At 47.9% G+C, this 27,580-nt stretch overlaps 1 protein-coding gene across 3 annotated transcripts in view; it reads left to right on the top strand.

The window, feature by feature from the left end:
• CD276 (CD276 molecule) overlaps window positions 1-27,580 on the top strand; it is a 271,504-nt gene that overhangs the window by 209,752 nt on the left and 34,172 nt on the right. For all 3 annotated transcript variants that reach the window (XM_069624602.1, XM_069624600.1, XM_069624601.1), the window contains exons 5-6: window positions 26,410-26,550; window positions 26,977-27,015. In XM_069624602.1, the coding sequence (XP_069480703.1) occupies window positions 26,410-26,550; window positions 26,977-27,015 (180 nt within the window). The remainder of the gene's footprint in view (window positions 1-26,409; window positions 26,551-26,976; window positions 27,016-27,580) is intronic.

Below are 27,580 nucleotides of genomic sequence, written 5' to 3'. Positions count from 1 at the left end.
TTTGTGACCTGCGAAGCTGAAGCTGGTCTGCAGGTCGACAGCCAAGAGACATTTCCCCTTTCACCTTTTGTTAGTTTAGAGTGAGAGACCGGTTACGATTTGGACACAGGATGGCAAACTTTACTTTGGACATTCTGACACTGACAGTTTCATTAGCTAGTTTTGTTGAGGCTGGGAAACCCCTCTTAGCGATGGGGCTAGTTAAGATATCCTCCAACCCCACCATTTTTGTTATTAATGAAAGGCTTTGCCAATCAACATGCCACCTTTGTGTCCGTCTCTTACTCCTAAACCCTCACATGAGCGACTCTAGGAAAAGAGGCTAAAGGGGATATGATGGCATGCACATTATCCAAAGGGAATAAGCCCAGTATAAGAGGCAAGCTTCCAGCAAAGGACTGCCAACTGAATGGATTCTGCATTTAAATAGAACACTTTACTTTATTGCAGCTGAATAAGACATTGACAGATATCATCACTGGAGTCTCTCAGCAAACATTGTGAATTGGGACTTGAATGCAGCAGTGGGCTCAACATGACATGAAGAGCTGACAATTAAGACAGTTTCTGAAGCTGGCCTGCCTCTGGTAGGATGTCAGCCAGAAAAAGGTTCGGCGTTTGGTGGCTTCTTATTGTGACGAAATTGGATCCTCACCTTAGTCACTGGGCTGGAGTGTCCCTGCCACCCAGGGTAACTGGCCTACCAGCGCAGCACAGAGCAGTGACATCTAGGTTGGTGTCTAAATGCCATTTCATCCTAAATCGGCTACGAAAAGCCTCCTGGCGATGGAGAGGAATTTCAAAGTCCAGATCATTCAGTGTGAAGAATCCTACGGATCCCTCCCTAAAACCCTGCCTAAAGTCTCCTCTCATGTGGCCTGGGGAGGGCAGATGCATCCTGATCCCAACCCTGGGGGTGGTGTACTGCGGGAGGATCACCTGGGTGGAGACAGGGCCCAGGGAAGTGAGGGGAATCCGTGGGATGAGACAGTATTTTTACTCTGTAGGGAATAATCTTATCACTATGGCATATTGTCATTTTAATATCTCTGAACCTCATGTTAAATCTAAGATGGTAAAACCTAAGGTTGTAACAACTAAACCTATTATATTAAGAGAGCATTCTTTGTATCCCTAAAATCAAATGCCCTTCTCAGTACCAAGGGTACACTACAAGGAATAGCCAAAGTACTCCCTTCTCTGCACCATCTTCCTCTAATAAGGTTGACACCTACACTCTCTATTTTAAAATACTAAGAGAATTAAATGTTTCTTTAAAAACATAAAGGAAGTAGAAAAACCGAATTTTGACAAAGTGAGCTACATGTTCCAGAATGCCCTAGGGACTGAGACGAAGAGGCATGTAGGAGTAGAGGACAGGCAATTTGGCCTAACAGCCTTTGGTAGGGTCAGGCACTTAACAGTAATGACCTGCACCTGAAATCAATTGCCCCACTCAAGAGGTATAAAAGGCTGCAACAGGAAGGGGAAGAAGGAAGGAGATGGAGCAGGAGCTGGAAGGCTGGCAGCAGTAGCATAAGGAGAAGAGCATGAACTGGCGGTACATGAGAAAGTGTGATTACTTAAGGGACAAAAAGACCTGGAAAGAGCAGATTTCCCCAGTCAGTTGTGAGAGGGTACTGTGTTCACAAACCCTGCCTTGCTGGGGCTACACTGAGAGTGAAGGTCTTCCCAGGTGCACCTAGTGGCAGTCTTTGCAGAGCCATGATTGTGTAGAAGCCCGGGGCCGGATCAGAGACACCCGTGCTGTAGAGGGATGTGGGCCCCAAGTGTGCCTAAAGCCGTAGCAGAAGAGGAAGAAGTTGGGAAGTTGAAACAGACCATAACGTTACTGGAGCCGGTGAGTGAAGTTTGGTGTTCAGGTTAACTCTGAAACCCTGGCCGCTAACTGTAACCAGCTCTAAAGTGGCTTGCGCAAGAGTAGAAGCGAGTATAAACAGTTTGTCGTGAAAGCTAGTCTTTATAATAGAATGTAGCACACGCACTTCTATTGAAGTTACAGTGCTCGCGTATGAAGAAAATCCCTTAATTTTCCATTGTTGAACTTTTTAATGTTGCCTGAGAGGTTGCGTGTCTCTAATAAAAAGGGGAACACTTTTCTATATTACTCTGAAAACCCTGAAGACTTTCACAATTGTTTCAAGATCTTATGGCATTAAAGGAGGGTGGCGTGTGGCCAATTGAGATTCCCGACCGTAGTAGAAGGTGTCTCTGTGTTAAAACCGTGGAATACAAACACTTACAGATACTTAAGGTTGAAGATCTACTTTAAAGAGTGGTCGCGTATGCCTAAATCTGTTTTTCCTTTGAAGACTTAACTTTGTAATACTAAGAACAAGTATTCTTTAAATCCAGAAGTTGTTGTATTCATAAGAACAAGCATTACCCAAGACAAAAGGCTAACCGTTTCTATAGTGAAGCAAACCCTGTTGAAATCAATCCACCTAACTGTTGAAGTTGTGAAAGGTCCAGTATCCTCTGACACAAGTGTAACATTGTTATCTGAAGTTGGAAGTGTGGCAATACAGCTTTACGGTAGCTACTGGAACCAGGAAGGTGTGAACAAAGTTTGGGAAGGCAGCTAGGTGCTTGTAAGAAGATTGAGCTAATAACCTGTAATGCTGGGTCTGTTGGAATGGGGAGAGAGTCAGTCTGGATGTAGAGGCAGGTTGTCCCTGTGGCAGCGAGGCAGATGGAAGATGCAAAGAGGCGACCCCTTTTCTTAGAGCATAGGAAAGAAGAGTGCCTTGCCAACCTGTAGAAGTAGAAGTCGAAGTGTTTTGTCTTTAAAATGCCTATACATTCAAAAATACAAAGTTGAAGCAGAAATACCAGTACTGTGGTTGTGTATTATACTGTCTGTCACATTGAAGTTAGTTGGAGTAGTGGCATACTGTGGAACCAAGGAGTCTGTTTCCATGGTAACAGTAGTAGGTGGGTGGTTGTCCAGAGGAAAGCAAAAACCCAAGACAATTATTCCAAATGTACTGCAGAGTTTATGAACACTTGTATAGTTGCAGAAGGAAAAGTTATTAATCTTTTCTTTGAACTGTGGCAAACAATCTTGGAAGGAAGACATCCAGGATTACCATTGGTGCAATTTCCTTGGCTCGGATTGGACGGGGATCTTTTCAACTGATAGCGGATGAACTGTTACCAGTGGATTTTTGTTAGGTGAAATATTTTCATTTTAGGAAATTACAAGAATGGGTTCAAGACTTTACTTTCCTTTCTGGATATTTGGAGAAATGGATTTTGGACGAACCTGGGGAAGGAATTTACCGAGCACAGGTGACGGTCATTCAAATTACTCAATATAGCGTTGTTTCACACTTGTGCATGCGCCACATAAAGCCTCGATGCGATGTTGTTAGGTTCAACTCAAATTTTATTGTTGAGTGGAGATCATTTGATTCGGGTAACTCTCTGCCATAACACATGTTTTGGCATACATTATGCCTTTGTCAAATTAGGGCAATTCAAACAAAAATAACCCAGCTTTTGAGGTATAAATCTCATCTATTCCTTAGTCGCAAATGCCATGTCATGGGTTAAATCCGTCCTGCAAAGGTCCTAGCCCCTCACGTCTGTAGTTTTCCAAGATTCTACGTGTTGTTTGAATTGCCCTGATTTGACAAAGGCATTGTGTATGCTGAAACACGTGTTATCACAGAGGGCTACCAGAAACATATGATCTCCACTCAACAATAACATTTTAGTTGAACCGAACACTTTCGCATGAAGACTTTTTGTGGCGCATGCACAAGTTTGAAAAAACGCTATATTGATTCACGTATAACAGAGAAGAGGAACTCGTGTCTCCGTAAGGTTTTACATACATGCAAAACTTTTCAAGACTTTGAAAGGAACATAGGGTGCAGAGGTCTAGGAGTTGATATCCACAAATAAGTTCCTGAATTATTTCTCATTCAAACTACTGATTGTTTATTATTCACTCTTTTATGCTGTTTAGAATTCACTTTGAATGTTTTGTTGTTTAGTGTGAGGGCCAGTTTGTTTATGCTGGGAGTTATTCCCTTAGCCTCTAGACTAGGTAGGGAATTCCCTGATAGAGTAGGTTTAGCAAGGATTTATTTGAAATTGTTTTCTTTAATAAAATGGTTAATTCTGAGAAAACCAGAAGCAGTTGTTTGCCTCGCATTACTGACCCCTCACATCCCCTAATCTAGACAACTGTAACCGTGTATTATGGGGTTTACCCAACAAGGAAATTGCAAGTTTGTAGTCAGTTCAGAGCAGGGCTGCTCCCCTGATCCTAGGCCTCAGGAAATACAAGCATGTTTCTGGGGCAGAGTTCAAACTGAGGCTACCGGACTAACTCCCCTCTTGACCCTCTCATCTCTTCATTTTTTCTCCTAATCTATCCACAGTTGGTTCCCTATTTGAATTGTCTTCTCAATAATTCTCTCACATCCCCATGACGTCTGTTCTCTTTTACACACACTGTAGTTATCCCTCTACTCAAGAAACCCGCTGTTGACCCTACTGTTTCTAGTCATTTTCACCCTCTATCTCTGTTTTCTTTTCTTTCCAAGTTATTAGTATAGTGTGCCATTTACTCTCAGGTTTCCTCTTTTCCGAACTGCACTCATTTCTTCCTCCCTTACGGTCTGGCTTTCATTCTCACTCAACTGGGAATGCTCTGCTCTTTCCGCGCCACTCTAAACTTTCCTCCTTTCTGATAACTCTTGACATTTTGGCAGCCTTTGATATTGTGGATCACTCTATCCTTCTATCTTCATTTCAGGCCATCAAAATCCTCATCTCTTATTGAATATTGTTATGCTCTTCTTGTTGGTTTTCCTGCCTCTGACTTTACTGTCAAGGACTACGTCAAGTTTATTTGTTTTACCTTTGGTTCTGGTTCTGCTTCCTCAGGGCCAGTCTTGCTCGGGCGTTTGTGTAATAGAGCACAAAGTGGTGTCCCAGAAGACCCCTGGATAGGTAGGAACCCAGGAATCCCCTGAGAACCCCCCCCCCCCCGTACCACAAGTCCGGCTTCCCCTTATTTTCATGGTAGCAGGACAGTGCAAAGCACTGACGGGGGAGCCAATTAGCGATGGTGAGGTGTTGAACACAGGTGTTGATATGCAGACAAGGGCTGGCTGGTCAGACTGATTGCAGGTCAGGGACAACATGCAAGAAGGAATGGAGAGTTTGTAAGTTCCAGAAAGGACTGGGGAATCAAGGAAATGCACAGGATAAGAAAGGGAAATAAGATCAGCCTGGTAATGGAGGGGGAGAAGGCAGGACTGGATGGCCAACCAGGAATAACGAATTTATGGAAAAACGGGGCAGGGATTACTGAAGTGTTGAGACGCACTGCCAAGCAGTGGAAGCCAGTTTTTATGGCTTCGGGAAAGCAGCCTGTAGGTGGTTCCATTGTAACTAAGGAACACAAGCTGGAGAAGCAGAGCAGCGTAAGGGGGTGTGGCCACTGCTCTGACGTTGTACAACAATCATGCAGGACAGGACACCAAAGCGCCAAAACGGGTCTGCCGCCGACGGGCCAGCAGCCGCGACTCTGCCTGTCAAATACCGCAGTGAATATGCCAACGCGGGTAAAGCCACCAGCCCAAAACAGGTGAGCGGTCTGCTGCGTGGCGTGTGGGGGTCATGACACCCTCCTTCGCCTGCTATATAATTCTGCTATTCATAATCCTTTTCCTGCCTCCGCGCACCTGTTACTTCCGCTCTTCTATCAATTTCCTTTCCCTCTTTTGATTTTCGTATTCTTTTTCATTTTCTCTCTATCGTGATTAAGTAAAATGCACCAGTCACAATTGTTATTTCTTATTACTATTCTTAAATCCATGTGCACTGCTTCACCTTTTCGTTCTTTTTTTTTCTTCTGGCACTGAAGCACTGGAACTCTCCTCCTCTATTCATTCTCTCCATCTTTTTCATGCTCTGCGCAAATCGTATCCACTCTCTTCTCTGTCTAGTCAATGATTTTTCTCTATTTAGACTTCTCCCTTTTTCTTTATATAATTTTTCCTTATATTTTGTACAGTTAATTTGTTGTTGTAAAGCGCTTTTCCGAAAGCGTGAAATAAATACAAAGACGAACAGTACTTGCTCCCCATCACATAGCGCATTGATTTCAAGCTCTTATGCATCAGCAGCAAGGTATATTGGGGAAAGTGACCCAGCATGCATTTAACTGAATCACCAAATATCCCACACCCCCAGAGGTTTCTGCCCTCCGGCACTTCTAACAGTTTTGGAAGACCAGAAGAAGGAGTTTGATGCACTGGTGATTTTTTTTTTTTACTTATAATAATTAAAAAGAGGCTTAACTATCCCAACCGCTACAGGGATATTCCCTAGCTACCAAAACTATATTAAGGGTGCTGATCAAAGTCCAAATAAAATGTCCTCCATCCTAAACTTACTTCTCAATGTCCCCATCACTGTACCTGACATCTAAATAAGAAGATATTATGTACCCACACAAGTTCGCACCAGATGAAATTAAATTTATTTATAAATAAGTAGTAGTGTCCGTTTGCGCGACACGTGTTTCCAGAATCCAATAGTTGGGTTTAATCCTGTGCCTCTTTTCTAGAGTTCCCTTCTATTTACGTCCCCATCTGTTAGTACAGATGGGGACGTAAATAGAGGGGAACTCTTGAAAAGAGGCATGGGATTGTTGGATTCTGGAAAGAATATGATGACAGGCCGATTAGTATATGTCCGGCTGTGAAGAAGGCCATGGCGAAACGCATGTTGTGCAAACGGACACTACTTATTTACAAACAAATTTAATTTCAAGTGGCGCAAACTTGTGTGGGTACATCATATCTTCTTATGTACCTAAGAGGGCGGTGGCAGCACTCTTTGCCCGCTCACAATGCGACAGGGAACAAAAAACGATATCATCCGCATTGCTTTAATTGCCTGAAACCTGGCGCGCGATTACCCTCTCGACCCAACACTCAACTTAGTGTATAACATCTAAATAACACCAGAATGTTCAGCTTCTGCTAACTTCCCTTTAGGTGGGCTTCTTCTCAAGGTTATTGCATGTAAACAACGTTCTAGTATTTCTGAAATGTGTGTAAAAGTCAATAAAGAAGGTTTCTCTAGTTTTTTCGGCCTGAGGTTATTGAACCTTCCTGTATCATTCTTACACCCGTTTTGGTGGTGATCTTTTAATCTTCTTTTCGTCCTCGTAACTCCTCTAGACTTTGTTTCACACTGTCTCTGATTGTGTGTTCTGGGCCCTTTTAGTCGATTGACACAACTACTCTTGTGGCCTCCCCAAAGGCTTACACTTTGTGTTTTTCAGGGTCCCATAACTGGCATCCAGACTTAGTTCAATTGGTTTCTGAATGTCTCCCATAGAGCACTGCCAGTGCTCATCAACAGTTATGTACAACAACTGTCTTGGCGTCTCCCAAGACATATATTTGGGGTTTCTCAGGTTACCATAATCGGTATTATAACTTGTTTCATACAGTTTATTCTGTTCCTGCTGCCTACTCCTTTCCAGAACCACCCGGGTACCTTCTCTTGGCTTGGGCTGGTTCACAGGGCTTGGCTTTGGGATATGGCGGCTTTGTTTATTCTCATTCTCTGCATTCTCGAGTCTATTGCAGACTATCAATCTGCGTCTGTTTGTTTCGGTAGGCTCTGCACATGTCGATGGATGAGAGGTTCTGTTCCTCCAGGTTCGACTCGTCTCTGCGTGGTTTAGCGGGCTCTGGGCCCACCATAGCTTCCTTGTGGTCATGCCACCAAACGGGACAGTCTCAGTGACTCTGCCCCTGCAGCGGTTGCTCCACTGCTCTCTAAACTGGGCTTCTGGCGTTCTATCACTCTCAGGCTGCTGTTGACTCCACTGCTCCATGGCACTCTGCCCCTCGAGGACATTCCTATGTCTGAGGTCCTCCCCTGTGTAAGGTTCTCTTTTTGATGCAGAGTTTCTCTTGAGTTTTTGTAAGTCATCCGAACCAAAGAGGATATGTCTTTCCTTTTTACCTTTGGAGTTCAGGCGAGATCCAGCAATACCTGAAACCAAAGGGATTGAGGAAATGTCACTACTTGGTGGATTCAAGACTGAAGTATTAAAAACAGAAGGAACAACAGTTTTTCCAGTTCCCATGAATGCAGACAATGTTTTCTGGACCGGGAGTTCCTTATCGGAATGGGAGTCCTTGTCCCAAGAGGGGAAGTCGCTGCCACTGATGCCACTCCCATTTTCCCAGACCCCGTAGGGCGTGTCTTGCTTGGCGGGCTGACATCCTTAGCTGCAAAGGGGGTGGCTCCTCTCTGGGGTGAGGGGCTGAATACACTAGATTAGTCCCATAGATTAGAAGCTAATACCTGCAAACTGAAGACATTTAGAAAAACAAGCCTGACAGTTGTGGGTCTACATGTATGCAAGACCCTCCTCTTAGACATGCGAAATGTACCTGACCATTTGAAGTTAAGGATAGCACTCAAAACATTTCTTGCCTGAGCAGTTCTAAAAGCATAAGCGGATTTACTGGACCCCACGGCCAATGTGACCCTGTGACCTGTCCTATAGAAATGTACTAAGCAGAAAGAGATGCCTTTTTAAAGTTAAAACGGGCAATTGCGTGGCGACTTAACTTGCTACGTGCATAATGTGTGAACACCAGAAACCCAGCTAAGAAGATGGGTTGGTGGCAGCCTTCAGCACTGTACGCAGACAGCTGAGCAGGACCAAGTCAATGGAGGGACACCGTACCAAGGGAGGTACTGCTGCGGTAGGTCATCTCTGACAACAGTTGTGTGACAGGTCTCCAGGCTGTCACCTGTCATTCGCTGCTCCTTCACCAGTTGAGCCGTCCAGGAGCAGGCTTTCAAGCAAAGGTTGAAGTTGGCAGACACCGGTCTCCTCAGTGCTCTGCGAGATCCTTGGCAGCTGGCAATTGCCATTTTACTGACTGGTTCAACTGTCTCAAGGGCAGAGTTAATTTTTTTTTTTAAAGAGGAGAATTTGGCATGTGTAAGGGGGAGGGCTGTGAAAATGAGCCATTTCCCATGGGCGGCTACTGAATTACCAATGGTGGAAGATGAGTGAACACTTTTGCAGACCTTGGTCCTTTCTGGCCCTGAGCGTTGTTACTAACAGGAAGCGTGACTGCAGCCTTATTGGTGGTTACCCGAGAGACCCAGCCTCCCATATCCAGCCAGAAACCTTCTGGAAGAAAACCAGCCGATTTATTTGGCTTGGGACCAGTGCATTTTTTTCCATCTATAATCCTTCCCTCCTTTGATGTACCCAAGGGCCCAGAATGGTAAAAACATTGCACATCCTGAAATTCAATTGCGGAACCCTTTCTTTGTATTGGACAGGGGGGTGTGGGGGGGGGGGGGTGCTCAGCTCGGAGTTGAGAAGTATTTTGCTGACAGCTGAGCCGCGTTTAGAGGCTTGTGTAAGGGTTTTGAATTGGACTTGCTGATGTGAAGATATGTTTGGAAGGAATCGAGAACGCTTTGTCCAAGTTAGGGTGAAGGAAGACTCCAGCACACACACACACCCTTTTGACAATTTATTTATTCAGAAATCGGGGATATGGGTTGTGAGGAGGGGTACCTTCTTTGTGTTTGTAGAATCGTCTGCATCCTCTGATGGCTGAGATGCCACCGGCTAAAGTACATTCAGGCTGAGCGGTTACCCTGGCTTCAAGAAAGTACAGTCTAACAGATTTCAGTTTAACTACCGACCATAGCGTGGTAAAATGAAGCGGTGTGTTCATTCTCAAACTATTGTTTATGAAGTTAAATGGTTGTCAAAAGTAGTGGAACTGTTAAAAGTTAAAAAAATAAATAAAAGGAGAGGAACTCAGTTGAGATAGTTCCTGCTTACCTGGACCTCTGCACACACATGCGCTCCTCCGGTTTCCTTCCCCGTTTGGGCCCTGTAGCTGTGCTACTTCTCTCCCACTCTCAGCATAGCTGCACATCCAGTTACACAGATTGCCCCCTTTCCTACAGTGCACGTCCGTTACCCCCTTTGTTACTCCCCGCCTCCACGTGCACACTGGGATGCACACACCACTGTTTATAACTTGTTTACTTGGTGGCCTAGCAGTCCTGGAATAGTTGGCCCAGGATAGTGATGTACTAGGATAAGGTGGATCATTTCGTCCCCTTTTCTCAGGATTCGTTCTCCTGCTGCACTGGCGGCAGGGGGCGGGAGGGGTGGGTTGAAAAGTAGTGGTGTGTGCATATATATATATATATATATATATATATATATATATATATATATATATATATATATATATATATATATATATATATATATATATATATATATATATATTTCTGATGTTTGTTAATCTGCTTAGAATCACATGCTGTGCATAGGTCCGACATCCAGTGGTCACTGCGGAGTATTGCATTTTGTTTTTCGTAGTCGAAAAGGGGACGTCGACAAGGCGTGTCTGTAACATTATCCCTATAGTGACGTGCGTTGTACCCATAATCCCTAACGCGTCGAGGTCCCTCACATTGTTTTTTTCCGCCCAGCTTCTGGTCGCCTTACGCGGAGCTCCCAGAGAGACATTGCAAATACTTACTACGGACCGCGGTCCTTAATTTTACTTATTATATTGTTAAAGATCCCTCCCCTCGACATTAGCTGTGAAGCTCTTCCTCCGCCGAGCAAGTTTTCGACGGAGGGGAAGAGACAGAGGAGATCCTTCGGCGCTGCCGAACACGTGGCCTGGCCTCGCCAGCCAACATACAGTAGGGAGAGTGGGGGTTCGAACTTTTATCTTCTCTTTGAGAATGTCTTTCTTTCTCCCCTATCTTTCCCTTGGGGTTGTTATCACCAGTTATTATTGCCTCAGCTATGGAGAGGACACCTTTTAAGTTTTGCCCACGCTGTAGGGGCAAATACACTTGGAAGGACAAACACAAGCTCTGTAATCGTTGCTTGCCCCTCGATCATAAGGAGGACAGCTGCGCGGCCTGTAAGCTCTTGAAACCAAGAACTCTTAAAGAACGCAAAGTTAAGAGGTGGGCGGACTACGCTATGTCGAAGTCAGTTTCCTCACCCGCCGCCGCTGTTACAGAAAGTGACGAGGAGGGTGATAACTCGACGTCCGTTACGGAAATCATTAACCCCCAGAAGGAGCGCTCGCGCTCCTCGACGTCCGTCCCCGGCCCCGACGGGCTCGGCTCACGCCCTGCTCATGGGGATGAACACCCCGGCAACAAGGACGCACAAAGACCCCATAGGCCTAATGACACAACACACGGCTCTTCTTCGTCGAAGACGAAGGGTCCATCAGCGCCAAAGGGGACGCAGGGCACTCCGGCGTCTACCTCAGACCGTAAGGGTCTCAAGCCCCACCCGCAAACGCAGTCGCGACCAGGCTTTCATCAAACACGGGCGCTACCCCAAAATCATCCGACGTAACGCTCCGTAGAGCGGCCGTCGAGGAACAACGCGTAACGCAGGCATCGTCGACAGCAGAGTCCTCTACTGACAACCTCGTTGTCGAGAGCCTGGCGAGAATTGTTTCCGAAGACAAACGTAAGCGGACGACGAAACAAACATCGAATACCGCACAAAAAGCTATGGAAACGCCGAAAAAGCACAAGAGTAGCCAGGAACTGCCCCCTTTTTCTAAGGGCGCTTCTGAACTACCGGAGGGCTTTTCAGAGGGCGACGGAAACCTTTCTTCGACGTTGTGGGAGCGTTCTAAGCATTTTGAAGGTGAAAACACTGATTTCCCCCCTCTAGACTATTCAGGGGTCCCCCATGAGACCCTTGAAAGACTCAATTCTTGTATGGAGAAAATGGAAAGGTTTTTGGGAAACCAAAACCCACCCACACCCAAAAGACCAAGAGAATGGCCCCAGGATGACCCTAGGGTCAAGATTCCTAGGCTGTTTCCCCCTTCTACAGATGTATATGACCTCACTGAAGAGGAGCAATACCTCCAGGAAGATGAGGAGTGTTTGGGTGGAGAGGAACAACATGAGGAAGAGGGGTTTGAAGAAGATCCTTACACTAGTGCAGGAGCTTTTGAAGAAGATACAGCTACCTCGAAGCCCTGGCAATCCCCATCAGTGCAGCCTTGGCAATCCCCATCAGTGCACTCAAACCCTGAAGTCTTTCACCCTTCTCCTCCCAAGGATTCACCTATTGGAAACACCTCTCCCATAGATGACCAACCTTCACTTAATGCACTATTGCGCAAGGCAGCAGCGCATTTTGAAATAGACACAGGGGAGACTCTTCCTGACATAGACTTTGTAGAGAAAGTTATTAAAGAAAAAGCCCCTGTTAGTCAGTCTATTCCGCTCCTGGCTTCTATAAAGAGAAGAATAACTCCTTCCCTTTCCAATCCTGCCTTAGTCAGAGGGGTCAACCCTCGGATAGAAAAGCTCTTCAGCCCTTTGCCCTCTGACCCTTTGTACATCAGAGGCCATTCTATTCCGGACTCCCTCGTAGTTACTAATACAAGGAAAAGAGCAGGGGTACCACTATCCACTAGTGAGGCACCACCTGACAAAGAGGGCAAAAAGCTCTATGAATCACGACGTCCGCCGCCTTTTCAACTAGGATTGCAAATAACAATTCCCTACTAGCTAGCTACGCAGATGCACAGTGGAGCAAGCTGCGCAGCGAAGCAGAGGACGCACCAGAACCCCTGCGTTCACGCCTGTTAGCTACAATCTCAGAGGGAACTCTTGTAAACCAGGGCATCGTAAAGAACTCCTTAGATGCCGCAGAGACGGCTGGCCGTTCCCTGGTTCAGGGAATACTTCTCAAACGCCATGTCTGGCTGCGCAATTCGGGATTTAAGCCGGAAACCCAGGCTTCCCTGATAAATAAGCCCATAGAACAAACACATCTGTTTGGGAAAGCAGTTGATGAGGCCCTAGAACATGCGAAGAAAGAGTTTGATACCATCAAAACTCTTGACCAAATTTCTAGGCCCCCTAACAGACGCGGCTATGGCAATAGACGCTCCTTTCGTGGCCAACGCCAGCAGCAAAACCAACAGCAATTTTACTCTGCTACCTACTGGCCCTCTAACCACGGTAACAACACCCAGTTCAGTCAAAGAGGCCAACGCCGTGGCAGAGGAAGAGGTCGCGGCTCCAGCCCCAAAGGTTCCACGCCCAATACTAACAAATGACCCGAAGATTCGGGTCCCTTCCCATGCATCACCGGTCGGGGGCCGGCTAACATCGTTCCTTTCAGCATGGGAGGGAATATCGTCAGACCGCTGGGTATTATCCACCTTAGCCCACCGATACTGCATCGAATTCAACGGTTCCCCGAAGTACAGACCCCCACGGAACCGACGCATGACACCCGAACACCTCACCATTCTTCTTCAAGACGTAGAAGAGCTACTGAAAAAAGAAGCTATAGAGGCTGTCCCCCTATCTCAGGTAACAGAAGGTATTTATTTAGTGTACTTCCTTGTACCCAAAAAGGACTTAACCATGCGCCCTGTATTAGATCTGCGCCCAGCGAACAAGTTTGTCAAACCCCAAAAGTTTTGTATGGTGACCTTGCAGGAAGTAATCCCACTGTTATCACAAGGGGATTACATGACAACACTAGACAAGAAAGATGCATACTTTCATATTTTAATGTTGCCAGCGCACAGAAAATACCTCAGGTTCAAGATAGAGAACAAACACTACCAGTTCAGAGTACTACCCTTCGGGATAGCATCTGCACCAAGGGTATTCACGAAAGTACTGGCAGTGGCAGCGGCCCACCTGCGCAGGTTATCCATCCCGGTATACCCTTACCTCGACGACTGGCTCATATCAGGGGATTCTTACGAAACATGCTTCTCCAATACCCAAAAGACTGTAGACCTTTTGTTCCAACTGGGCTTCTCCAACGAAAAGAAGTCCAGCTTAGACCCCAGCTAAATCAAACAATTCCTAGGGGCTCTAATTCGAACAAAGGACGGCCTCGTCTTCCCCTCCAACGAGAGGGTCCAAAACATGCCGTTTCAGATCCCCCATTATGTGGCAGGTCGAGAGGGGACGGTACGCAAAGCAATGCGCTTGCTAGGAATGATGGCGTCATGTATTTATTTGGTACCTCACGCGCACCTGCGCATGCGCCCAATGCAAGAGTGGCTTAACAGCCAGTGGTGTCAGGCCAGCGGACAATGGGACAATCTAGTGGTGGTCTCGCAGGCCTTGGTTCTCTCGCTACGGTGGTGGACAAAAGAAAACCTGTTATTAGGGAAAACTTTTGCCACACCCACAGTGGAAGCCACTCTAACCACAGACGCATCCCTTACAGGATGGGGGGCTCACCTATCCCATCAGACTGCTCACGGAGCGTGGATTCCGAGCTTAGCATCCAAGCATATAAACCTGCTGGAAATACTAGCACTGAACTAGTTCAAAGCACTGAAAGCCTTTCAGGAACACCTACAAGGAAAGACTGTGATGGTCCTCACAGACAGCACCACAGCCATGTACTACCTCAACAAGCAAGGGAGCACTCACTCTCCAGGACTGTCCAAGCTGTCCCAGAACATCTGGAAGTGGGCTCTCAAACACATGTTCCTACTATCACAACATGTACCAGGGGAACTCAATCTGCTAGCAGACAAACTCAGCAGAGTACGAATGGCGGTTACAAGAAGACATCGTCTTCAACGTCTTCACACAGTGGGGTTTCCCAGAAATAGACCTGTTCGCAACTCTGGAAAACTCTCAATGCCAAGATTACGCCTCCAGGTACCCCCAGAACCAGTCCAAGGGAACGGTCTATCGATTCCATGGTCAGGGAAATTTGTTTACGCTTCCCCCCCCCCCCCCCCCCCCCCCGACTCCCCTTCTCAACAAGATAGTGCACAAGATGCACCAGGAACAAGTTACCATGATACTGGTGGCCCCTATGTGGGCCCGACAGCCATGGTTCGCTCACTTGTTGAAGATGTCTCTATCTCCTCCAGTGAGACTGCCCTGCCCGTACAACATGCTGTCACAAGACAGGGGCAGGACACTGCACCCATGCCCTCAGACCATGAACTTAGCAGCCTGGCTCCTGAGGTCATAGAATTTGGACATTTACAACTTCCACAGAGGTGCATGAACATCCTCAGAGAGGCCAGAAAGCCTAACACTCGTCACTGCTATTCTAGCAAATGGAAAAGATTTGTCATCTGGTGTAGAGGGAAGAGTATCAACCCCGTTGACTGCTCTCCCACACAAATTATTCTGTACCTGACCCATTTACTGGACTCGGGTCTAGTATTCAATTCTATTAAAGTACACCTGGCAGCGCTTTCTGCTTACTCCACTTCACAACTCAAAGTATCGTGGTGGAAGATCCCAGTAATCAAAGCCTTCATGGAAGGGGTAAAGAGAATACACCCTCCAATAGCAAACCCAGCTCCTGGCTGGGATCTAAATGTGGTACTCACCAGGCTCATGGGGTCACCCTTTGGACCCATGCACAAGGCAACTCTTAAAGATCTCACTCTTAAGACTGCTTTCCTAATCGCTATTACCTCCATTAGGAGAGTAAGTGAACTACAGGCCCTTTCCGTTTTAGACCCCTTTGTAACGGTGCACAAGGATAAAGTGGTTCTACGCGCACACCCAAGGTTCGCACCGAAATTCATCTCCAAATTTCATGTCAACCAGTCTATAGAACTACCAACGTTCTTTCAAAATCCTTCAAATCTAGGAGAAAAAAGCCTGCATACACTTGATGTGCGCAGAGCTGTCATGTTTTACAGGGAAAGAACTAGTCCACTGAGAAAGACTAATCAGTTCTTTGTCTCGGTGGCAGCAGGAAGAGAAGGAGATGCAGTTTCAAAATCCACTATATCTAGATGGATTGTACAATGCATTACTCTCTGTTACACTCTTGCTAAGAGAGAACTACCCTTCAAGCCAAGAGCACACTCTACTCGAGGCACTGGGGCATCCATAGCATTCATTGCAAATGTTCCCCTTGAGTCCATCTGCAAAGCGGCAACCTGGAGTTCTGTACACACCTTTACAAAACACTACTGTCTAGATGCCCACTCTAGATCTGATTCCCAGGTGGGACAAGCAGTATTAAGACATCTTTTCTCTACTGTTCCTTCTCACAACCCACCTCCAACTCCGGGTACTGCTCGCTAGTCTATGCACAGGATGAGATTCTAAACAGATTAACAAACATCAGAAGACAATGCATTACTTACCGTAAAAGCATTTCTGATGGTTGTATCTGCTTAGATTCACATGCGCCCACCCTTCCTCCCCGCTCGGATGGAAGGAACATAGACAACCTTTTCTATATCTCTCTCTTTTCTGTACTCCCTCACGTCTAGAAGGCTCCCTCAGGGCAGAAAAATACAAACAGAGGGACCTCGACACGTGAGGGATTATGGGTACAACGCAAGTCACTATAGGGAAAGTGTTACAGACACGCCTTGTCGACGTCCCCTTTTCGACTACGAAAAACAAAATGCAATACTCCGCAGTGACCACTGGATGTCGGACCTATGCACAGCATGTGAATCTAAGCAGATACAACCATCAGAAATGCTTTTACGGTAAGTAATGCATTGTCATATATATATATATATATATATATATATATATATATATATATATATATATATATACTGATTGTTCCCACTGGAGCCCAGCAATGGCTTAAGGTGGAACCTAGGCTCAGTTAGGCCACAGGAACTTGCAGGCAAGGCCCAGTAAGTGCCAGAGCAGCAGACCGAGCATGATGTCCATACACGAGCACACTGGGATGCACACACCACTGTTTATAACTTGTTTACTTGGTGGCCTAGCAGTCCTGGAATAGTTGGCCCAGGATAGTGATGTACTAGGATAAGGTGGATCAGTTCGTCCCCTTTTCTCAGGATTTGTTCTCCTTCTGCACTGGCGGCAGGGTGGGGGGGGTGGGTTGAAAAGTAGTGGTGTGTGTGTGTGTATGTATATATATATATATATATGCTGATTGTTCCCACTGGAGCCCAGCAATGGCTTAAGGTGGAACCTAGGCTCAGTTAGGCCACAGGAACTTGCAGGCAAGGCCCAGTAAGTGCCAGAGCAGCAGACCAAGCATGATGTCCATACACGAGCACACTGGATTGTTTTGTATATGAGACTCTGGCGAGCAGGCCAATCAAAGAAGTTGCCTCACATTGTAAATCCACTAGGCCAGTGGTCTTAAAAAATGTTTGGCCTGGGCCCCACCTGAGCACAATTTGGACAGCCCGGGCCCCCCAAAAAATGCCAAATGGACAGTATGTATTGCGCACAGTCACTGCACCCTATTCCCAGTATAGTCCCTGGGCTCCCCCACTTGCTCCCATCACAGTGGCTGCGCTCCCTCATCCCACTCCTACCCAGTCCATGGGCTCTCCCCACACCATCACACACCCTGTGCTCTCCCCACCCTGCTCCCACCACTATCCCATGGTTCCTGCCCATCCTGCTCCCACCACAGTTCCTGAGCTCCCCCATCCTGTTCCCAACACAATCCGAGAGCAAGTGGCGGCTGGTGAATTTTTTAAGTGGAGGGGCATAACTATTTCCCGCAAAAGTACGATAGCGACTGAGCGCGTTGAGGGAGTCCGAACCAATGGAGGAGGGTTCGGGGGGTTCTCCCCCCGGTGATTTTTAAAAATAAAATAAGGGGTTAAAATGTTGCATTGTAAAGCATTCTTTTTTTAAAAAAATGGGTAAATATCCAAACAGTTTGCAATTGCTGCTAGGGGGGTGGAGGAGGCCAGGGGGCAGGCATGACATCTTTTACTGGACATTTATGACAGATGTCCAGCAAAAACATACCAGCCCTGTCCCCTGGGCCCCACTAGGCCTAACACAATCAACATGCTTTTGTGTGTTTGCAAGGCGTTGGAGTGCCAAGGGGCAAAGCATGGTATTTTGATTGGACATCTATGATAGAAAGCTAGTAAAAAAAATACTATCCCTGTCCCCTGGGCTCCACAGTGCCTCAGGAGAGCTGATTTTGGCAGGTGGGCAGGGGGGTTGTGCAAGAAAGCCTTTTAGGCATTTTTAAAAGGCCTTTGTTGTACAACCCTCCTTCCCCCCCTCTATCCACCACTTGCCAAAATCGGCTCAACGGACCAAAACAAACTAACACACGCATTCATACAGCAATCACTCTATCATTCACATGAGCATCCATCACCATACACTCACACATAACACAAGCATTCACGCATCCATACACCTGATTCAATAAAATAAATGAACATAAACATACCTTCTGCATTGGCTTGCATGTGGGTGCTGAAACGCCCTGTTCCAGGCTGCTGTGTCCGTATGTGCGAGGAGGCGCAGGAGCTCCCCCTCGCACATACACACATGCAGTGCCCCAGCCAGCATTTCCAATGAGCTATGCAATGCTGGTGAAGCAAAACGCCCCAGTCTTGCATGGCTCACTGAGCATGTGCAGCTGGGGATTGAACTGAACTGGGTTTCCCTTTGACAATTCAGCCAGCCCAGGAGCACTCCCTCAGCTGGAAAAAGCAGCGAAGCTAGTGCTCATTTTTTCACTGGGCTGGCTCCTTGGCTCCTCCATAATGGGTGAGGGGGCCACTGGGTGGGCACCCCTTCACCATTATGGATGAGCCACCACGCTCAGACTGGCCAACTGGCCTGTTCCCCTTTCCTTTGCCTGGTCGCGCTCTGAAACACCTGTGTACGAGCGCGATACAAATACAATATCTTATATCATATGGCAATGCCTGTACCAAACATACTAAATACTAGTGTGGGCCAGTCAAAATGCACCACCATTTTGGCCAATGTGGGCCAGTTTGAGTTACTTTCCTACGCAGTTAGTAATTTTGACCATTGTTGCTGAATAAATATTCTATAAATATCACAATGTACTTAGATTTTAACAGAAAGCACCCCTTTGGGTACTATTCAAACAGTCTGTTAATTAATATCCATGGTGTCCAGTCAACTGGTCGACAACAAACTGGTCGACTGCAATTTGGTCGACACCATTTGGTCGAATGCCAAATGGTCGAATTTTTTTTTTTTATATATATATGTGTTTTGTGGGTTTTCGTGTGGGGGAAAAAAATAAAAAAGAAAAAAAGGGTGGTTGGGGGGGGGACCCCCCCAAAAAAACCAAAAAATGGGTAAAAAAAAAAAAAAAAAATTCGACCATTTGGCATTCGACCAAATGGTGTCGACCATTTGACTGGTAACCAATATCCATTTACAACTGCGGGCTACTTTTTCATTGGTGCATGAGAGTGTCATGCTTCAGCCCAACCATGTGAGCCGCCCCCTGCCCATTAATTCCAACCTAAAAAAAAAAAATGTAAAAAAAATATTTTTTTTTTATTTTCATTGTTACATTTCATGCTGGGTCTCGCAGCCCCCAGGCATACAGCCGCACCCCACAGTTTGAATACCGCTGCCTTAAGGCATCCCTCACCTGGAAGGCTCTAGTGGGCCATTCACGTATAACCTCCAGTGGAGCTGGGTATTAGTGGATGTTTGGGACGGGGGGGTGGGGCATGGAGGGTGCTTAGGCACCCCAGAGCGTTCCTTTTGGCGCAGTAATGCTTGCTTTGCTATGCTGCATCCTGCACTACTGCTTGCTCTCGCTGGCTGCTCTTCACTCACACAGTGCTGTGTTTTGGCCTTCATGTGTCACAAACCACTTTCCGAGTGATCTGCGTACGATCAATTATGTTGCTGCCTGTCCTCTGTGTCTCAACCACTCTCCCTACAGCAACTTATTTCTTCCCTGTTCCCCCTCACTACCTTGAAATTTCCCGAGAGCGGTGTAAGGCACTATACAAGCAACTAACATAGCCTAGTACCCCAGTTATTGTGGTGTCGTCACCAGTATATCGAAGAGAGGAACAGTCCTCTCTCTTTGTTTTCGTTATTGAGTGGGCTGCGCCCCACGTGACAGGAAGAGGAGGGGTTACCGCGCAGAGCGGCAGTTAGGATTGTGGTACAATAAAGATAAGACGTGTTGCACCCCAGCTCTCGTGTCCGCCTCATTTGTAAGGGAAGGAACGCGTGTGAGTGTGAGGAGGTCCACACATAGGATACTACATCTGGCGACGAGGCGGACACGCGCCCCGCCGTGCCCGCCGCCTCAGGTCATAGCGCTCGGACGCCCGTGAGTCTTCGCCCTCTGATGCCCAGAAGATTGGGGGTCGGAGCGTGAGAGCTCCGCAGAAAGTGGCCCCGAAGCGCTCACTCCAAGGGTGGAGCAGGAGCCGCAGCTCCCCGTGTTGAAGATAGGCGCTGAAGCGCTCACCCCACGGGTGGAGCAGGAACCGCAGCTTCCCGTGAAACATCCTTCCGAGCGGGAGAAAGGGAAGACTTCTCTCCCGCCAACGGCATCAACGCCGGCAGGCGTGCATCTCAACGCCGCGGGTGGAGCAGTGACTCCCCGCATCGCACCACCGGGCGGTCGAGGAGCGCTAGCCTCCCGCCGACGGCAAAGGACACAGTGTGCCCACTTCTAACGCCTGCGCAAAAGGGTAAGCAAGAACCCCGACGCAAACCGCGAGTTATGAGGCACATCTACAAGGCCTCATAGAGTCTCACCCGATTTTGGCACAAGGAGAGCAATTTCCCCAACGCAGTGCCCCCTAGTGGCGGTCAGACGCCATCGCACTCGCGAACGACAGGCAAGCCCAGGCCAAGCTCATGAGTGGCTCAGGAGAGGAGTCACCCACCGCCACAGCGTCTCCAGCCCGTAGGGTGTCACTCACAGTCCCAGTGACACCAGCACAAGAGGAGGGATCCTCCGCCCCAGTGTCCCAGCACAGAAAAATGACGGACAGCCTGCTGGCCCAATTACCAGCAAATTTTGACCTCACAGAGACAAGCACCTAGGGTCAAGGTGGAGAAGATGGTTGAGAGACTTTGAAGTATGCCTGAAGGCAGCTGGACCCCTGGAGGACGAACAAAAACTAAACCTCCTAAATCATGCGGTTGGTTCCAATGTACGAGATATCCTTGAGGAAATGCCGGAAGACACCATAGACAAATACGTCAAGCTAAAGACATCGCTCACAGAATATTTCACGCCTCACACAAACGTAGACTACGAACGGCATGTGTTCCACACTACCAAACAAAACAAGGGAGAATCCATAGACGCGTTCGTCATGAGGCTGAGATCGAAAATGAAGCACTGTGACTTCAACAACTACTCGAACGAGGAGGCCCTCGGGTCGCAAATCATAGTGGGGTGCGAAAGCGTGGACTTTCGGAAGCGACTACTACAACAGCCAAGAAGTCTAGAAGAAATCCTGCGCCTAGCGAGATCCGACGCCGCCCTAGCAGCGCAGGTGGAAGGCCTGGACGACATAAAGATCACCCACGGCAAACAAGAAAGCATCAACAAACTGGAGAGCACGACAAGAACCGCCCAAGATCCGTTTTCTTACAGGTGCGGCCATGAATACCCACACGAAGGGACGTGTCCAGCCATGGGACAGACATGCTCCGCATGTGGTGGCGACAACCACTACAAGTCCGTATGCCTGATATTTCGCAGCAAAATAAAAGGGGCCGGCAGAAATGGAAAGTCCTCGATGGAACCAGAACAGTACCAACCCTCTCACCACAACAGGGCAGCACACCACTTCCAGGAACAGGGACGGCGCCGTCTTCACGACGACCAACCGGAAAGAAGACAAGAGAGGAGAGAATGGAGGGAGAGCAAAACCACCCAGCCAAAAGCAAGGAGGCGACCCAGAAGATATGTGAGATGCCTCATAGAGCAATCACAGTCAGAGAGTGTGTCAAGCGCATCCTCAGAAGAAAGATCCCGCAGACCGGAAATACAACAAGAAGCACCGCGGAAAAAGGGATATCTATACGCCCTTGGGAACGACAGGGCCAAAGAACACAGCCCAATGCTAAGAATACGAATTAACCAAACAGCTGCAGAATTCCTGATAGATACGGGAGCAACTGTGAATGTAATAAGCGAAGAAGTATACCGAAGCATACCGAACGCTCCTCGCCTACAGCCAGCACGAGCCCTCATCTATCCCTACGGCTCAAAAACACCCCTAGCCTGCAAAGGGTTTTTCATCGCATCATGCCAATACAAGGAACATAAGAAAAGCATCCCCATGCACGTGCTAGAAGCCGCCACCGAGAGCGGATGCATCTTGAGCTATCGGTCAGCCATAGAGATGGGACTCATTCACATATTATACCGCCTCATGGTACACAAGTACCTAGATCCAACGGCAAGTATAGATCAAATATTCCCGGCACTGTTCAAAGGCTTAGGAAAACTAAAAGGAAAACAGATTGAACTTCACATCGACCCCGACATCACTCCAGTAGCCCAGCATTACAGGGGCATCCCCATCAACATTCAACAACAAGTTGAAAATGAACTAACCAAGCTCCTAGAAGCTGACATCATTGAGCCCGCGGAAGGCCCCACACCATGGGTCTCTCCTATAGTACCAGTACCCAAAAGAGATTCTCAGGACATTAGGATTTGCGTGGACATGAGAAGGCCGAATGAGGCCATCCTAAGAGAACGACATCAAGCCCCCCGGATAACGGACATGGTGCATCTTTTGAATGGGGCGACAATATTCTCAAAGTTAGACTTAAACAAAGGCTATCATCAGCTGGAGCTCAGCAAGAACTCGCGATTCATAACCACTTTTGCCACCCATCTAGGCTTGTTCCGCTACAAGCGACTCAGTTTTGGAGTGTCCTCAGCGGCCGAAATTTTTCAACCAGAAATCCACAATGTCATCAAGCATGTGCCCAACTGCTTGAACTACAGCGATGACATTCTAGTGTTCGGCCAAACTCAGGAACAACACGACGACACCCTGATGAGAGTCTGCATGGCTCTAGAGGAAGCCCAACTAACACTCAACAAAGAAAAATGCGAATTCCGTAAGAAAACACTCAGATTCTTCGGACACATATTCTCAGAGAAGGGCATGACACCAGACCCTGAGAAAGTTAGTGCGCTCCGTGAAGCTGAACCACCAACAACATCTGACCTCAGATCATTCTTGGGGCTCGCAAGCTACTGCACGAGGTACATATGTGATTTCGCGTCCATCAGTGAACCCCTGAGAGCCCTAACCAAACTGAACACCGTGTTTGCGTGGTCAACCAAATGCCAAGAAGCTTTCCAGATCTTCAAGGACCGCATCTCGGATGCCCGATACCTGGCGTACTTTGATCCCAAGAAGTCAACAGAACTCGTCGTGGACGCCAGTCCCGTTGGGCTAGGCGCTATTCTCACACAAATAGACGACAGAGATGGAGGCGGGAAGCACATAGTGTCATACGCTAGTAGAAGCCTATCAAAAACCGAACAAGCCTATTCTCAAGCAGAAAAGGAAGGACTGGCGGTCGTCTGGGCTTGCGAGCACTTTCAACTCTTCCTAAATGGGAAGCCTTTCACGGTTGTGACAGACCACCAAGCACTCACTTTCATCTACGGCAACCCACAAGCAAAAATGCCACCAAGGATAGCCAGATGGGCACTCAGGTTACAGGACGATCGATTCACCATCATACACAGCCCAGGGAAAGATCAAAATCCTGCGGACTTCCTCTCCCGGCACCCCAAGGATAAGAGCGGACCCGAACAATCCATTGCTGATCAATACATCAGATATGTTATTCACAGCAGCACACCACAAGGACTTGACATGGAACAGATAACGAGAGAGTCCAACGCGGATCAGGGAATACAAACCATTTTGAGGTGCCTAGAAACAGGACGATGGAAACATGCAAAACAGATTCGAGAAACAATGAGTGAGGATATCAAACTAGACATCACGTGCCTTTTGGCCGTAAAGGAGGAACTTGCGAAATCAGAGGAAGGACTACTACTAAAGGGGACAAAACTAGTAATACCACGAAACCTACGCCAGAAGGTGCTAGAGCTAGCTCATGAAGGACACAGGGGAATTGTATCCACCAAAAGGATGCTGAGGCAAAAGCTATGGTTTCCCCAACTTGACACCTCTGTGGAAGAATTGTTACAAAACTGTCCCACCTGTGCCATTGTAAAGCCACACACAGTCCCGGAACCCCTAAGAATGACCGAACTACCAGAAGGAACATGGGAAGAGATAGCCATCCACCACTTTGGGCCCATGGAAGGGGGTGAGTACATCCTGGTAGCCGTAGACGAGTACTCGAGATATCCAGACCTACAGATCATCCCATCCACCGCTGCACATCACACCATCCCGGCACTGGATCGGATGTTCGCAATCTATGGCATACCGAAGGTTGTAAAGTCCGACAACGGACCACCCTTCACGGGACAAGACTTTCGAAGATTCGCAGAATACATGGGATTCCGTCATCGCAAAGTAACGCCTTTGTGGCCTCAAGCAAATGGCACCGTGGAAAGATTCATGAGCAACATCAGGCGCACAACTCAGATCGCACGCCTTACAGGTGAACCTGTTGAAAAAATGCTGTACCAACTTATGCGTGACTACAGGAACACCCCACACAGCACCACAGGGATGTCACCTTCGGAGGTGATGTTCGGACGAATGATCAGAACACGACTACCGCACGCACCCGACCATGAAGGACAGTACGAAGGGGACGCGGAAATGAGAACAAGAGACTCCCTCATGAAAGAACACATGAAGGAAGCAGCTGACCGCAAGAGCAGAGCCAGAGAGAGCGACCTGGCGCCAGGGGACATGGTCGTGGTCCGACAGCAACAACAGCGCAAGAATGCAACTCCATTCAATGAGGAGCCCCTCATCATCACCAGAAAAAAAGGATCGCTCATCACGGCCGAAGGGGACCACCGGTCCATAACGCGAAACTCTTCGCACTTCCGAAGGATGCCTGGTTTTCATCAATCAAGAAGGTCAAGTGTGTGTGATACTTTCTCCCACTGGGACGCCCCTTATGAGGGAGACAGAGAAGACTCTGGAGATGACGTGACACCAGAAGAACCGATGGCACTCTCTACAAGCGCGGATCACCGTCCACAGAGAGCCAGGAGAAAGCCCACTCGCCTCATCGAAGAAATGGGTTGAGAACGCAACTGACTGTTTAGTGACGGGAGGGTGTGGTGTCGTCACCAGTATATCGAAGAGAGGAACAGTCCTCTCTCTTTGTTTTCGTTATTGAGTGGGCTGCGCCCCACGTGACAGGAAGAGGAGGGGTTACCGCGCAGAGCGGCAGTTAGGATTGTGGTTCAATAAAGATAAGACGTGTTGCACCCCATCTCTCGTGTCCGCCTCATTTGTAAGGGAAGGAACGCGTGTGAGTGTGAGGAGGTCCACACATAGGATACTACAGTTATGAACTTGTTAGTCCATCCTTAATGAACCCTACAGTGGTCACTCTGAGAATATTTGTGTTCAGATGGTGGCAGTTCGCTTTACAGGGAGATGGACACCTGGAGAGAGGAAGATCTTTCGATAAATTTCGATAAATTGTATTTCTAAAAACGCCATTGTACAGTTTGTGTATGGTTCCATGTATAATCAGTCCCGGCAAAGGGACAAGGGGATGGCTCGGGAGCGACACTAGTTATGGTCCTACAAGGTCAACACCAGCCCCACTTCCGCCTCCACACTGATGACACACACATCTACTTGAGGGGCACTGCCAACAATTCAGTTGTGTCAAATGGAATCCAAGCCTTCTAGAAGTGGGTGGCGCAAGACAGCCTCAAGATCAATGGTGCTAAGACTGGGCCATGGCCGGCCTCACCTAATCCAACAAACCTTCTCGCCATGCACCCCTCTCGGCTTTTATGGAGAAATCTCCCCAGGTTATCTAGTCATGTTCTTCTGGAGAGGAGCGCCTGCTGCCTTTTTTTAAAAAAAATCCATGCCAACCTCGGCGTGCATTCACAGATCCGCGCTGTGGTCAAATCTGTATTTATTCAAATGAACAACTGAAGATCTTCTACCCTGCATGCCAGCAGAAAACTGCCCATTGGTGGTAGGAGTGCAAGTAAATTTCAGGCTGGACTGCTGCAATGCCCCTCACCCCCACAGACATCCAGAATAGAAAAAGGTCCAGCATGCCATGTAAAGCCCATCTTTGACTTAAGCAAAGGTCAACCAGTCACTAATCAACTCGAATGTATACATTGGCTTCTGTTGCAGGCCAGGATCATGTGACTTGCATGCAAATGCCTAGACCGCTCTTCATCATACTATGTACAAGAAATGCCAACCCTACGGAGCCTTAAGCTGCCCACAGTCCATGTGCCTGGTGCATCCCCAGTGCCTAGCAGGGGTGTGCAGGAGGGTGCCCAGTGCAGGGGTCTCGCCTCACTTCCTGTTTGAGAGCGGTTGATGTTTCGTCTGTAGTGAATGATTGTGTTTGCCCCCTCGGATGGAGCTCCTTATTGTGGTGTCATTTCCTTGACAGGTCAGCATCTCACCTTCCCAGCCATAGCCCTGTGGGTGACAGTGGGACTGTCGGTCTGCCTCCTGGTCCTGCTGGCAGCCTTGGCCTATGTGTGCCGGAGGAAGATCCAGCAGATATGTGCCGAAGACGAGGAGACCACGGGTAAGAGGGGGAGGGGGCGTACTTTAGTGGGCGTGGTAAAATCAGCTCAGGAGTTTGAGACATGCCGGTTAGATTGGTGGTTTCTGTCTGCTGTTGAGAAGACCCTGCGGGTGGTGAATTTGAATTAGACTGTCCCCTGCCAAACTGTCCAAATTGACAAAGCTTCGTTTTTGTTCAATGACCAAAGACTTGCATAGCAAACCATCTTATTTGCAGTGAATCGGTACTAGTTAACCCAGTATAAATGAGTGCAAATTTGGTGGAAGCAGCATTGCCTCATGTTTGGTCGCCTTCACACTAGACGTTCACTGTACCACTCTCATTTCGGAGTCTCACGTGGTACCGTTGGGAGGTGTCTGAAGTCTGCAGTCTACTTTATATTTCTGCACTCTGATCTGACCGGTAAACACCTGCCCTCTTTTCCAGGCACAGACGGCGAGGAGGAAGGAGAAGAGCTGAAGACAGGTAAGGCGATTCACCCGCTGAGCCAGAAGGTGGCAGTGTTGCACCATGGTTTAGGACAGGCTTCTTAGCAGTTCTGGCGCTGCATTGTCGAGGGCGTAGAATGGATGGACGGGGAGGTCCATTTTTTGTAAAATGGGACTAGACTAGAGCGTTAGCCATTGAATATCACGCTCAGAGTTCCATCAATCAGCTGTGAGATAAAGACCGTGAAAGAGGATTCGAGAACAGTGTGTGTGGATGTGGGGCGCGATCTGTGACCGAGCAAAGCTGCCCTCGATGAAAGCAAGCATGGAGGGATGATGGGGGAGGGGGAGGTGGTTGGAGTGGGGGTGGGGGGGGGGGACGGAGGCGGGGCCAGTGATCTGTAAAGCGGGTATGCGCGCAGAGGAGAGGCGGAGGGTCAACAGCATGGGAATGGGCGTAGGGCTGGGTGGCCAACTTTAAAACAATCACTGGCAACGCAGTTTGGGCTTTTGTGTAGGTATGGAAAGTAGTTTGACCAGATTTTCAAGAAAAAAATCCAGGACAGCCAACAAAGGGAGGATAGCTCAGCGGCAACGTGCCC

Source organism: Ambystoma mexicanum, chromosome 11 (assembly GCF_040938575.1).
Source record: "Ambystoma mexicanum isolate Mex_15411 chromosome 11, UKY_AmexF1_1, whole genome shotgun sequence".
NCBI classification, from domain to species: Eukaryota; Metazoa; Chordata; class Amphibia; order Caudata; family Ambystomatidae; genus Ambystoma; species Ambystoma mexicanum.
The sequence above is the reverse complement of the archived record's forward strand: the minus strand, read 5'-3'. Positions and strand labels throughout refer to the sequence as shown.